This window comes from Chelon labrosus (assembly GCF_963514085.1).
Source record: "Chelon labrosus genome assembly, chromosome: 3".
Lineage (NCBI taxonomy): Eukaryota > Metazoa > Chordata > Actinopteri > Mugiliformes > Mugilidae > Chelon > Chelon labrosus.
In genome coordinates this window covers 30343610-30357877 of record NC_140339.1, presented here as the reverse complement: position 1 = coordinate 30357877, position 14268 = coordinate 30343610, and the positions used below count along the sequence as shown (strand labels likewise).

The 14268-nt window shown below is 38.5% G+C and overlaps 1 protein-coding gene across 1 annotated transcript in view; it reads left to right on the top strand.

Moving 5' to 3' along the window:
* Window positions 1-14268, top strand: part of LOC311485741 (neural-cadherin) — a gene marked incomplete at both ends in the record, with an annotated part of 265222 nt that overhangs the window by 226911 nt on the left and 24043 nt on the right. Inside the window, 2 exons of the mRNA XM_084541334.1 lie at window positions 4936-5200; window positions 9723-9903. Of these exons, the coding sequence (XP_084397460.1) occupies window positions 4936-5200; window positions 9723-9903 (446 nt within the window). The remainder of the gene's footprint in view (window positions 1-4935; window positions 5201-9722; window positions 9904-14268) is intronic.

The window sequence follows — 14268 nt, the reverse complement described above, 5'->3', positions numbered from 1 at the left end:
ATTGTAAAAATATTCAAATATTGTTGTAGATTAAAACGTGAATATGATCTCTGATTAATAGAACTGTCTCGGTGATGTAACATCCTGCATTAAGTATCCCCCTATATGACAGTATAATACAGTTACAGTTTTAAACGTAGGATGTACGTGTGATATTATTCTGTGCTGAGATATTGCATTCATGGTCCCCTTCACTTGCTGAAAGCATCAGGATGCTTTTTGAAGTTGCAACTGAGAAGGACAGCAGAGGGTTGTTCATCTCAAGGACCTCAGGCTTTAGTTTAGTTTAGTTTTCCACCGTGCAAGGAGCATTTGAAATTCAAATGCAGCTATATAATTTCTGTACAACCAGAGGCTTGAGCCAAGCACTTTACTGATAATATTCTCAAAAACTGAGAATTTATCTGATTTTGCAAGAAAAGTCTAAGATATAGTGTGTAATTTAGAAAAAAACAAAACACTTTTGTATTTTTTATTAAAGTGTTTAGGTATGATTAATCACACAGTTTCCATAGTTCACACAAGTCGCACTCAGTTAATCACACTTTTTTTTTATCTTTTCTAAATGCGCCATAAAGGGATATTTTTCATTTTAGTTTTTAACACTCTTATTAACATGGGAATGGGCAAATATGCTTGCATTATGCAAATATATCAATATTGCAACAATGCAGAACAGTGGCAAATGCACAATTGTCACTTTAAACTTTCCATTTACACACTACCTCAGTGGTACAGGACTGCTGTATATTGTTGTGTCATTCCATTTCATTTGCAGTTAATCTCCACTTATTATAGTGTTTTTACTGTCTAGATTTTCTATATTGCTATTTTATATTTAGTTAGCCAATTTTATTCTATTTTTATACTTTTTACTATTGGCTTACCGGGACCAGAGTAACTAATTTCGCTCCACCACATGTACAAACATGTGTTGAAACGACAATAAATACTCCTTGAATCCAAATACTGCCCAAAATATTCTCAGAATAACATCAAAGGTGCATAATCAGACGATATGCTGCAGATTGGCAGACCTCAATGCTTGCTATGTAATAGTAATTCACATAATCAAGCATAAGCATTGGGACATTCAAGATGGTGGCAGGTCTGTTCAGGAGACCCCAACATACTGACGTAGATTGCTGCAAATTGAAGCAATACAGTTATGCAAATCCTCCAGCTTCTTGTGGACTGAACTGTCAGACTTAATGGTGCAAATGGAAGTGAATCGTTACAGCGTGATTGTTGGGACTCATCACTGCCATAAATTTAAATTATCTGGATCTTACTTGCTGTGATTGTGATCGAAGAAGTTCATGAGTACCGATATCTACTGCTATCACACAAATAGTCACACAAAAATATTTCTTATATTACTGTTAATTAATTAATAGATTTTATGTAAATAAAAAGATGAAGCCATGAAATTTATTCACTGACAAATTTGGTAAAACTGAACTTATCTTTCATGTAAATGAAAAGACGAAAATTAGTTTTGAATTCACTCATAGGCTTGGACCAGAGTTTGGACCAAATAACCCAGAAATTTGTTCAGTGTTATTGTCTAGAGAATTGTTCATATATCCTGTCGAGACAGAAATGCTGTTCTCTTCGGTCTCATTACCTCACAGTGAGACTGACCCATATGTTGGCTCTCTCTGCTCTCTGGGATTCTTGTGGTCCATTACAGTGAATAAATAAACATAAATACACACATGCTATGGCAGTAGTCTCATATTGTGAGATAAGTTGATGTAGAAGTCACCTAAATGTCACTCTGGTTCTAGAGGAACATGTATAGCCCACTGTCGCTCTTGATGTCAAAGTGGTGAATAGATAGTACACTCAGTGGCCACTTTATTAGGTGGACTCAGTATACAAGATTACATTGAATTTATAGCACTGTTACAATGGCAGTGTGTAATTGTATCATGACTGTACAGATTAGATTGTAAAGGTACCTTTGTAAGTGGCTTCTGAATATAGCTAAAGGGTGCATGGCCTGATCTTGCATGATACATTTAGTAAAGTATTGAAGGATTGCTATCAGTGGGTGACACCACATCACATGTATTTATTATTTAGCACATTTTATTTTTTGTTCATTAGGTTCATATTGTTTGGATCATTTAGCTTTATGAGGCAGGTTTCCTTGACATGGAGAATGACAAACATCTATTTATATGTATGTATATGTATGTATTTGTATTTAAATGTATATCATTTAGGGAAGGTCATCTACAATTTTCCTATAACTGGCACAAAATTGATATTTTTTATATTTTATTTTTGCGGGAAATGTTTAAATCTAACTAACTATGCCAGTAAATTGTGGGAGGGTTCAGATCAGCGCCACTAGAGCTCCTGGTGTTTACACAGAGTATTTAACATAAATTACAGTAATCTGCCTTTAGGCTAGTAAGAATTCAAAACCATATCATTTGCCCAGCAGCGTGTAGTGGTTTTATATGACCAAATCAATATCTAGTTTTGTAAGCACTAGACTGCAGGTTAAATCTCCAGAGGCAGGACAGTGAATACCAACTGTATGAATTTGGAGTGTTGCAGATAATGAGAATTTGGTTTCTCTTCTCAGTCTAAAGTACGGTGAAAGCATATACTCGGCATATATGCACATAATCGGCCTTCTCATGCCATTATTTAATCATGACAAGTGGGTAGATTAACACATAACCTGCTCATCTCTGCAATACCAAAAGTCTGCAGCATCAAGAGCAGTCTGTCGCAGGAAGCATCTGGGGAAATGAAACTGTCCCTGCAGTGGGACTGTTTACTTAAAAAATTGAGTTGCACTTCTTCATACACACCTAGTGTGTGCCACTCCTGCAAAGACACACCATCAAGCACATTCACTCACATACCACCCAGGGAGCAGAGCAGGAGCCAAATTGCACCTCTCCATTCAGCTTTAATTGGGGGTAAAGTCAGGTGGCTGTGAATGTGTCTGGTTAAAAAGCACTGCCCCAGTGGATTCTGAATATAATTAATACTTCATCACAGAACCTTGAAATGAGCTACGGTTCTCCAACTAAACAACTCTGGAGCCATCCAGACCTCAACCCAGCTGCTTTAAGAAGAGAAGAAGCGAATGAAGAACACACAGACAGAAAATGGAAAGACTGGCTGGAAGTGACAGAGAGAAATGGAAGATAAAGGGTGATGAGAGGGCAACTGTAAAGAGGTATAAAGAAAATTGACTAGTAATGGTTGATTTATTGACAAAGTTGTCCCCAAAGAAAGTTGGTTTATCGTTATTATGTTGAGATTGAGAAGGAAAATCCATGTTAGCCACCCACTTCTGCTTCACATCTCTCTTCCTTTGTCTTGGTTTCTTTACCCTTCTCATCTCAGTCCTCTGTTTACGTGGCATCGGTGGCAGACAAAGATGGAGGGGAGAAAATTATGCTCAGTGGGACACTTGGCGGAAACAGTTTGAAATTGAAATGAAGACGACCCACCCACCACCCTGTCCCTCTTAAAACAGCCTTTGGACATATTCTCTGTCTTTCTTTCACTGCCTCTCACTGCCTTTATCTCTCTCACACACACATGCAGAACACAGGTTCCTGTTTTTTTTAAATCAATATTGCTCTGTGATAGACATGTGATTAGCTCACAGTGAAGCCACATTGTAACGATTTTCATCTCAACATCTGAGGGCAGAAGGAAACAGCTTGTTGTGTAAACAGGAGAATGGTTTTCTGTCCTTCATTCCCATTGCTGGGAATGATTGAGGAAGAGTATGTGCATATGTAATGACTGTGCGAGTTAATAAAGTGTAGTTTCCCAAAGCGTTTTCTCGTTTAATATTTGTTTTAGACCCATAGCAACAGTAGAAATCATAGCTACTCAGATGTCTGCAATCACATGGTAATGTAGTTAGTGGTTAAAACCTGTAGGTAATGGTAGAAATATCAGGTTTTCTAAGTAGGAATTGTTCATTTTGTCTGTGTAAGCCTGCTGTCATTGAGTTCACTGGGCTTAATGGCCAACTGGCCAAATAGGCCTATTGATGGTATATTAAACCTGAATCTCTATACTTAGAGACAAAATAGTTTTGATTCTCGAGACTTCCGCCAGTGTCATTGGGTTTGTGCTCTCAAAGCACTGAGAAAATGAACGTAGTATATTTTTGTTCAGAATTAATCAGATGTCAATTTTGGTTTGGAAGACGTTGTTCTGAATGATCTCATAAGAGGAGGATTCAGTAAAGAGACTTAACAGCTGCTATGTTCACATGTAGTTTTGGATGTGTTTCCATCAAAATGTAAAAGCTCCTTTCAGCTGGGAGACATTTAGCAACGAATACCAGTTGTTTAGCAGCACAGCTATTGTAGTCTATTTTTGAATTTACAACATTAACTGAGGCTTTCGATCTGTTTGTAGTGTCACTGTTATTGCAGTGCTACTTCCGCCAGATATTTGCATCTAGATGGTTCATACTTGAGATAGTTTCCGACATCTTTACAAACCTTAGCTTTTAGGCTGTAAATGAGTACCTGGTCTTTTCCAATATGAAAATCAAGTGCTTCTATAATGTATTTCTATCAGCACCCCGTCTTGTTGTACAGAGTGACACTGGAGAATAAAGCAGCTAAAGTTTACTGCTTCCTTCTTAGTAGTAGTAGTTTTGGATCTGGCATGGGAGCTAGTGTGTGAGAATCTCTTAGAGACACAAATTGTTCCTATTGCACCATATGTTTTGTTTCAGATGCTGCAGAAACTCGAATTAATCAAGTAAATTTGATGTATAGTGCAGCCCTAAATGACAATATCCCAACTATTAGGCAATTATAACTAGAATTATGAAATTTACTGCACAAAAGTAGAACATTTAACCAAGCAAGCCTTTGAAGCCAAAGTTGGTCTGTACTTGAACCTCATACTAAATGTCCTATTTTCTTATTGCAGATCTTTCAGGGCCTTCTGTGTGTTTTCTACAACTTTGGTGATGGGGCTTACAACCTAACATTGCCAACCTATCGACTCGACAACGGGGAATGGCATGAGGTCTTCCTAGATCGGCAGGACAATGAGATGACGCTGCGATTGGATGGTGGCGGTGGACAGAGGGAGGTGACTGGACTGCGGGGCCGAAGCCGAGAAATCATAATTGACCCCACTGTGGTGATGCTGGGAAACACATTCCCTTCTGGAATCAACAAGAGCTTCCAGGGTATGTGTCTGTTGGAGCTTTGCACTGGATTTATTGTTAGTTAATCTTTAATAAGTACTGGAAGCACACTATAACAGATTTGGATTTATTTAATTATTTTAGTGTTTTTTTATTTCAGTTTGTGTAAAATACTATGAGCTTCTTGCGGCACTCCCTCGAGTCAGCATAGTTCATTTTGCATTCACATTTGGGACTTGTCAAGTCCATCTGCATAGGAACAGCTGGAGTAGCTAGAATTCAAAAGATAAAATGTTAAATGGACAATAACTACATTTTTGTAAATGATGCCAATGTGTCAGTAATCACTTGGCCAGGGGGTGGCTCTTCTAACAACATCTACTCAGTCTGGATTTTCAGGGACCCCAGTGTGATTAAACAGATGTCAGCAGCTGCTTGACTTTTACAGTCTGTTTTCCTTATGCTCGCAAGTGCCTGTGTGTTGCCACCTCATCACTATGAGTAACAACCGTAAAGTGTGACCAGATAATTTGATAAATTCATCAACTGTAGTTGTTAGCTTATGTTTACTTGGAATTATAGCCATATATTTTATTTTTTAAACACCAAAATAATGCCTTCACTGTTGTTGAATCAAAGGTCTGTTACAGATGTCCGTCAAGTTAAAGTAGGCATTGGCTCTTGGTCCTTTTACAACGTCATTACATTTGCAGTTGTTTACCTATAAGCAGATCCATTATTACACAAGCACACCTCCTACAAGTGCAGTTAAAAAAAAAAAAAAGAAGAAAAATGCTTAAAAGCCAATAGTTGTCAACACGACAAGTATATGTAGAGCTGGAGAGGCAGATTTTTACCTAGAGTTGCAGATTATGTGTTCAAAACTCTAGTTTGAAAAACACTTGAAGGCAAACGATGCACCAGTGAGTTGCCAAAAAGCAATGCACAAGAATGGCAAAGCATTTGTAGTGTTTTCTCAATAAACAGTTCTGTCACACAAAAATACAAGTACTCCCATGTTGGAAAGTAATTTACCAGAGCATCATTACATTTTGCAGATGATTTAGCTAAGGACCATTTTAAGACTAGGACAAAAATCTGTGATCAAAGACGCCCATTGTTGAAGAGATTCTTCCTCGCAGATAGAAGAAAAGGAATGGAAGAAATGTTATGACATATAACAGTGTAAATCTTCCTGAATGTCTCTTTCAGTGGCGTACTGACAGATCATACAATGGCAAACTAACACTGAAAAATTGTTTGCTAGACATCATTCAAACACCATCACGGCCATAGTGTATATAGTCTGTGTGGGGGGGTGGGGGGTGGGAAGAGATAATATGATGTTTCTAATGTGTCACAGGGTAGGGTGAAAAGGTTGGTGTGTCATTCGGGGCATGTGAGACAGTTTAACAACTATTTCTCCTGAAGGGTGCAGCCAAAAATAGGCTCTTTTATCTATTCATATGCACTCTATTCAAGGGAGAATTGTGACAGTTTTTATGTTTTAATGAATGATTGATGTGACAGTTTAATGGCTAATTCACCCAAATGCATCTTCATTGTCAGCTGGGATGATGGCCATCCCCACGGCTGTGTGTGTGTCTGTGTGTGCATGCATGTGCATGCGTGTGCTTTTGTTAAAACATGTGACTGGCAATCATGCATGTTGCGGTGCAATAAATTTGCACTTTTTCTGTTGGTCGTTTTCTTTGGTTGTGAGTGTTGTCTATCTGTTGAGGGAACGTGAACATCTGTTTAACTGATCATATAGGGTGGTCACGTGATAGGACAGGCAAAATGAGACACCTGTGCCTCAGTAGGTAGAGCAGGTTGTCCACAAACCGGAAGATCAGTGCTCCGATCCCCGGTAAATGTCAAATGCTGAACTGTCCCTGCGCACTGAACCCCCAGTTGCTCCCAGTGCTTGGCAGATGTGTCAAAGTGCTTTGAATACCAATAGGTAGAAATGCACTATATACTAATACAAGACCAATTGCCAAGACCAACTAAAATCATATCTACTCTTCAACTGATTGCTGGGAAAACAAAATCGACGTTAAGTCTGTATTTAAGGTTCATGCAACCTGATAACCTTATTATCCTAGATTGATTGTAAATATACACGGTAAAGGTCAGATTTGCAGGGCATTAAATCATTTTAAACATTAGGTAAACATTAAATTGTTTTTATCTCTAAGTTATTAAGTTAGACCCAGACTCATTATTTAGTTAGTTGGACGAGTTCTTTCAAGGGTAATCTCTCCTCCTCACCACCAAAGGCTATTGATATAGTGATTCTCTCATTATGAAAATAATACTTAGTCTGACCAATAAGAATTTACTCAAACAAGAGCATATCGACCAACCAATCGACCTGTTGTCGCAGGCAAAACAACCCTAGGTATGTCAAGGTGAAGTTGTAATATAATAAATAGATGCGAACCTATTCATGCCTCATGCTACCTGATACCGTCCTCCAAATGAAACAGCAATTGTGTGTTTGAGTCCTGTAGAATGGCAGTGGCATGCTCTTATCTGTTGCTTTGTTAAATTTATTTATTCACTTTCCTCCAGAGGTAGATGAAAAGATTGCTACCGCTCTCATATCTCTCGACCCAACTGAAAACCAAAGAAAGCAGCAACCTTAGAGTGACTCTCACTACTCCGTACCAAGAAATGGTCTGCCACATAAACTCTCATAACACTGCTACTAGTTTGTTTTCTATAGAGGCAGGCATGTTTGCTCAGATTTCTAGCCTTCATGTACGGTTTTGTGGCAAGAAGGTGAATAAATATCCAAAATGCAAAACTTTTTCTTGTTTTGGTGCTAAATGGAATGATACAAGCCGACAAAGGGCACAAACACTAACTGAGTAGCACTTTTTTTTTAAGCTAGAATTTATTACTATATATAAATTAGTATTATATAAATGTCTTTGACACCTTACCATACTGTCTAAAGCTAAATGTTGGCAGACATAGTCAAAAAATTCAGACAGGAATGAAGGCTGGGTGAGGCAACTTTTTAACTAGAAAAAGTCAGAGTACTGTACTGTATGATAATTGAGTAAGGAAGAGGTCAGAACTAAGAGACGTAGACATAAAGTGAAAGAGAGACTGAAAGCTCCCTGGAGTTAGACATTGAGAGATGTAGACAGCTGTGCCTCAGGCAATAAAAGACAATGCATGAGTTTATTAAATGGATTTTAAAAGCATTTCCCTTCAGAAGAGCTAGACATGATAGACTGTGGCAGGGAATATGTCTGACTGTGTGTGTACTTGTGAGTGTTTGCCTTTACCTTTGTGAATGTTTCTTTCCAAAAAGTGTTAATGGACAACTCTATTAACACCAGAAATATGTGTACACCCTGTTTAACATAATAAGACCTTTAAATTCCCAGATCAGATAGGATGTAAAAAAAGAAAATAACATGACATGTTTTTGTCCAACACAACCTTTGTGCCACACCCAATGATTGAATAAAACGGAAGAACTAAATAGATTTTTTACATCATTTGTACCTTTACTTTTTTTCCCCATATTTCTGTCTTGTGTCCTTATAGTTTAACTTATCATCAATGCTCCAGAAACACACAAGTGACTTGTAGAGTTTTTATCTCAGATGTTGTGGATTAACAAATTGAAGCGTGAATGGTTCATACATACTTGATAAACTAAACAACATAAATTGTTAACACCACTATGTTGGTGTAGTTAGCACGGACGCCACACACCAAGAAGGTTCTGAGTTTAAATCCACCAGCCGGCCGTTTCTGTGCATAGTTTGTATGTTCACCTTGTGCCTGTGTGGGTTTCCTCCGGGTACTCCAGCTTCATCCCTTATTCCGAAGACATGCTTGTTAGGTTGACTGGTGATTCTGAATTGGCTGTAGGTGTCAATGTGAGTGTGAATGGTTGTGTGTCTTTCTCTGTTAACCGTGTGATAGACTGCTGACCTGTCCAGGGTGTACCAAGCCTCTCACCCAGTGACAGCTGGGACAGGCTCCAGCCCCCCTGTGATCCCCTCGAGGAAAAGCAATAATAGATAATGAATAATGAATGATTTAATGGCTGATAGCTAGGAAGCGTTCTTATTATTTAATGCACACCCTGTTATTTCATATGTCCATCCTCTGAACTCTCCTTCATCCTTTCATCTGGTGAAAGTAGCTCCTTCAGTTGGCCCGCTAGCTAACACAAAAGGCTGTATTTGTTCTGATTTCTGAATAGCACAGGCGATTAATGGGTTAGTAGTCTCTCCGTGTTAACAAATACAGTAGTGGTGACACAAGGATATAATGTAACTGCAAATAGCACAGTTATCAGTACAGCATAGAGCACGTAATGCATAATCCAACATGTGCACAACATGTGCAAGTAAATGTATATAGAGAGCTCTAGATTTGAATGAGTGAGTGAATTTATTCTGTAAGGTTGTGGTGTAAAGTAATCTGTCAAGAACATGTGGCTTTTTCACCACATGATGTCAATTAAGTTTTGTGTCTGTGTATATGAATGCAGATAGCAGCTTACGTCATGTTCCTCTCCCTCTCTCCCCAGGCTGTATGAGGGACCTACGTCTCAATGGTCGCTATATGCCACTGGACAGCCAAGCACGAGATGGGGTTTCTCAGGTCAGCACACAAGGCCTGTCTGCTGGGTGTTCATCTGACTCCTGCAAAAGGAACCAGTGTAGCCCCCCATTCACCTGTGTTGACCTTTGGAGAGTCCATGAATGCAGGTATACACATACAAACACATGCATACCAAATTCAACTTCATGTTCAAGCATATTCACAAGCTGATCCTCCACATCCACTCATCATCAAAGACATGCAGCATTTAAACCAGTTTCTCAGCTTCTGATATTAGTAGTATTTTTGTTTATAGCCATATAAAAACGCTTTAAAATAACATGGTCCTGACCCACTTATGGCTATAGACGATAGAAAATACTTGAGCTTTATTATCTGTAAAGCTGTTGAAATGGTTGTGTAAGTTCTAGGGCAACCATTCTGTGGGGAAAGAAGCATTTGCTCACATATGTAAAAGGTCTGTTGGAAAAAGTGGAAGCCAGTTGACATCCACTTGTAGACAAAAAACAATCATAAAGCCACAACCAGAGCGGCACTGACACAAGGGATTTACTAGTTTGGTCCTACAGTAGTAGCATTTCTGTAGGATTTTCAATGTGTCTGAATTGAATGCAACTAGAAGAGAAGAGATTTATAAAAGCCTCATACAACCAGACTAATACTCTGACTATCTTTCTGTATACTGTGTGGCTTTTTAGTTTTCATTCATGCCTGTCCCTCCAATCTGTAAATAAATATGAAGCAATTTAACAGAACTGAAGCTAGTTCCAACATGTTGTACTGTTCACCATTCAATACTAGTGCACTGTTTGATAATATAAAACAGGCTACAGAATGGTTTTAGAGTGTATGCATCTCGAAGGACAAACAGTTGAACCTAGCAATGGTAGGTATTCCATGTCTGAAATAGCTTCAGTAAATAAACCTCAACCATCATTTTATTGTTCCATTCTCAGACAGTTGTGTAATATCTTTCTTTTTTTCTTTCTTTTTTTTTTGAACTCTGGGTCTAGCACTCTTAGATCTCCGTTGGGGCTGCAATAAAAACTGTGTATGGGGAGGTGAAAGCTGTGCTCATTCATCAGGTCTAACACAGTTATGCCAGGGTGTTGCATTATGGGAATTGTAGGATCAATTGGTTCAGAGTCCTATCTAGGAATAAAATCAAGATATATCAATATATCTTGATATATCAATGTATATGTCAATCTGCGGCATCAGCTTAGATTTTTCTCTTTAAATCAGTTTTTGTGAGTCCTTGCAGTTTCACCTTCAAAAATATTTCAAGTGATTTCTGATAGAGATCACTAACTGACAAGCTGATTCTCACCAACATTCTGTCAAACCTTAGTGTCTTACACTTTCTTTTCTACGGGCCCCGACAGTTCTCTTCATAGCTGTGGATTGTGACGTTGATCCATAGCCTGAATGAGATTGTTTTTATTGTGCTGCTCATTCCTGATTAAAAATTACTGGCGGAAAATGGGAGGTGACTGCTAGACAGTCTCCGAGTGCCAAACTGGTTGAAGGTCATTGCAAATTATGTGTTCATTTTGTTTGCTTTTGAAACTGATATCTTCACTTTGAAATACAGATGAGCAAGTAAATTCATTTAGCTCCGTAGTCACGGACAGGGTGTCACGCAGGCTAAGATCGACACTGTGTTACTACTTCTGAACTAGACAGAGACAAGACATTCTGTAGCTGTCTCAAAGTCAATCCTGTCTGTAGTCTACACTTTGACTACAACTTAAATATTCCTTCAGTATCTAAATATGTACACTTCTAAGATAAATGTGTTCCAAGTCATGTAAAATAATCCAGTTGATTCACAATGCAGTGAAATATGTGCACCAGTCATGCTTAATTTCAACAAAACCTTGAATACATATTAGATGGTAGTGTAGCTTTAAGTTATAATTTGTATTACATTTACATACATACAGCAGAAATATATATATATAAACTGATAACATGATGTGATCATGTAATCCTAATACATTTCAGCTAGGTGTGTTTTGATTACAGATATACAAATTTCTATATTAGGATTTGGCCATCCTCCTATTATGTGATATTTAAAATGAAATTGTTTGGTAATGAAACTTCATTAAAAGTCATGGAAAACCCTTGGAAGTGTATCGGTCAAAATGTGAATGAACCCAGGGCAGTGTTAGCGTCAGTCTAAAATTGGTCTCAGAGAGACTTTCAAGAGCCAGTGTGTTCAGCAACAGCCCCCCCCCCCCATTTAAAAGATCATGAATAAGGCAGTGAACGCCACCTGCTCAGTCACAAAATGCTGGAGGTGAATAAAAAATATTTTTTCAGCCCCCTGACCCTGGTGGGATTCATACTTCTGCTTGATCAACATTTTGCATGCACTGCTGTATTACTTTCTGTATGAGGGTTAGTTTGTTTGTCAGCGGGAAATGGGAAATGTCATGCAATGAAAAGCCGCCGCAAACTAACAATCCTCTCCTGTGGCACAGACTGAATCAAACACCAAGTGCTCTTAGCCACATTCACTAATCTCAGCAATTTTTTATTTATTTATTTTTTTTTTACCATTGGAAGCATCAACCTTTATTCAGTTTGTGCAGCCTCCTAGCTCCTAATCTTGCCTTCCCCCCTTTTTTTTTCACTCCTCTGATTCACATACCCACACCATCCACTCGCCAATTTATATATTTATTTATCTTTACAATGGCTCTCATTCTGGCACTCTGGCACTCCATCCCTCCATTTTTTGGTTTGTGCACCTCTCAACTTGCTCCTGCTCAGTATTTAACTCACCCCCATCATGCCACACAGCTACCATACAGATACATATGCAGTCACTGATTTGTTATTATCTGTTCTATCTCTGTCATTTCTGCATGCTGTTGCAAACTGAAATTTCCCCATTGTTGGACAATTAAAGGTTTTCTTATTCTTATTTTCCACTAAAATAGACATATATGGATATAATGTGGAACGCCTCCACTAAACAGCATTGTCAGGTCGTAGTTTAGCAACCAACTGGGCACACTGGGCTTCAGGTTTTAATTTCTTCACATACCAGAGTCTGTTTATAGTGAGAGCAAAACTTTGCATATACAAAGTTTAGAGGGTTGTGGCATTTTAGCAGCAACAGAAAAAGTGTAAGGAAGTGATGGACTCATGATCATTAGTATGCACGCCCACTCTACTAGCAGACTACAGCAGGAACGTTTATACTTCCAAAACGCTTTACTTCTAAGCAGGAATAGCTGAGAGGGCTGTGTAGCTGAAATCTACAATATTATTGTTATATACAACTGGCTGCTTCAGGAGGGGAGATCATTTCAATTAAATTTTATTTATATAGTGTCAGTAACAACTCAGATATTCTCAAGACACTTTACAGAACCTAACCAGAATCTTCGAGAGCAATCACTAAGGCAACAGTGGCATGGAAAAACTGCCTTTTAACAGGTAGAAACCTTGAGAAGAACATAGCTCATATGAGTCCAGCTGGGTAGAGACAGAAAAAGAGAAAAGAGAGAAGAGAGGAGGAGAAGAGAACAACAGAAAAACCGTCATACGTCTGAATAAAGCCGACATGCAGCATCTAAAAATGAAACGAGCAAGAGTACAAGATACAGCTGATGCATGTTAATGTAGAGATTGATAGTGAATAAAAATGAATGGGCAGAGGTAGCATTCAAAATATTCATTGTTGAAACGCTTGTTCAGACAAGCAGTGAGTGAGTGACAAGCTACAACAGATTTTCAGTGGAAGTCGGCGATATGAAGCGAAATGTGGGCATCCATCCTGAAGGCTGAACTGGCTTCAGCTTTTTTTTGGCACTTCACATTCGATTGCTTCACCTATTCCTATGTTATATATTCAGTCAGTGCCCTTTCTAAATCCCCCCATTGATAACGTCTTCGAGCTCTTGAGTGACAACTCGCCAACAATGTCACTGGCAACACTAACAGAGCTCTAGCTTTTGTCGTGGACCCACCATTAGTGGGTACACAGTGTGCTAATGAAGTTACAGTTATAGCAATAAACAAGAGCACATGGATGTAAAACTGCCAGTGACAATAGTATTTCTATTACAGGTGAGTTGCATGGCATAATGTACATGTATACAGTGCCTTATGCATTATACATTATGTAGTACATGTATCTGAGCTATATTAAAAAGAATATATTAGATTGTAACAGCTCATCACTCAAGGTCTGTCTGTACTTTTGTACGTAATTTGTGGGGGAAATTACTCTGTGGTGGTGCTGACAAGATGAGAGAGTGGCTGCTCAAGAGAATGCACAGTGAGAGTCGCAGATCAGACACCAGTGACATGACATAAGTGCAGAAAACCAACACATGAAAGCAGCCATGAGACATGATGAATAAATAATATGTCCCAGTCGGTCACATTTTTCACAGCAGATAGAAGGAGACACACTAACCCCAGCACACGTGCACGCATAATTTAAAATGAAGGATCACAAAACATTACATTTTAATTTTAATCTTATCATT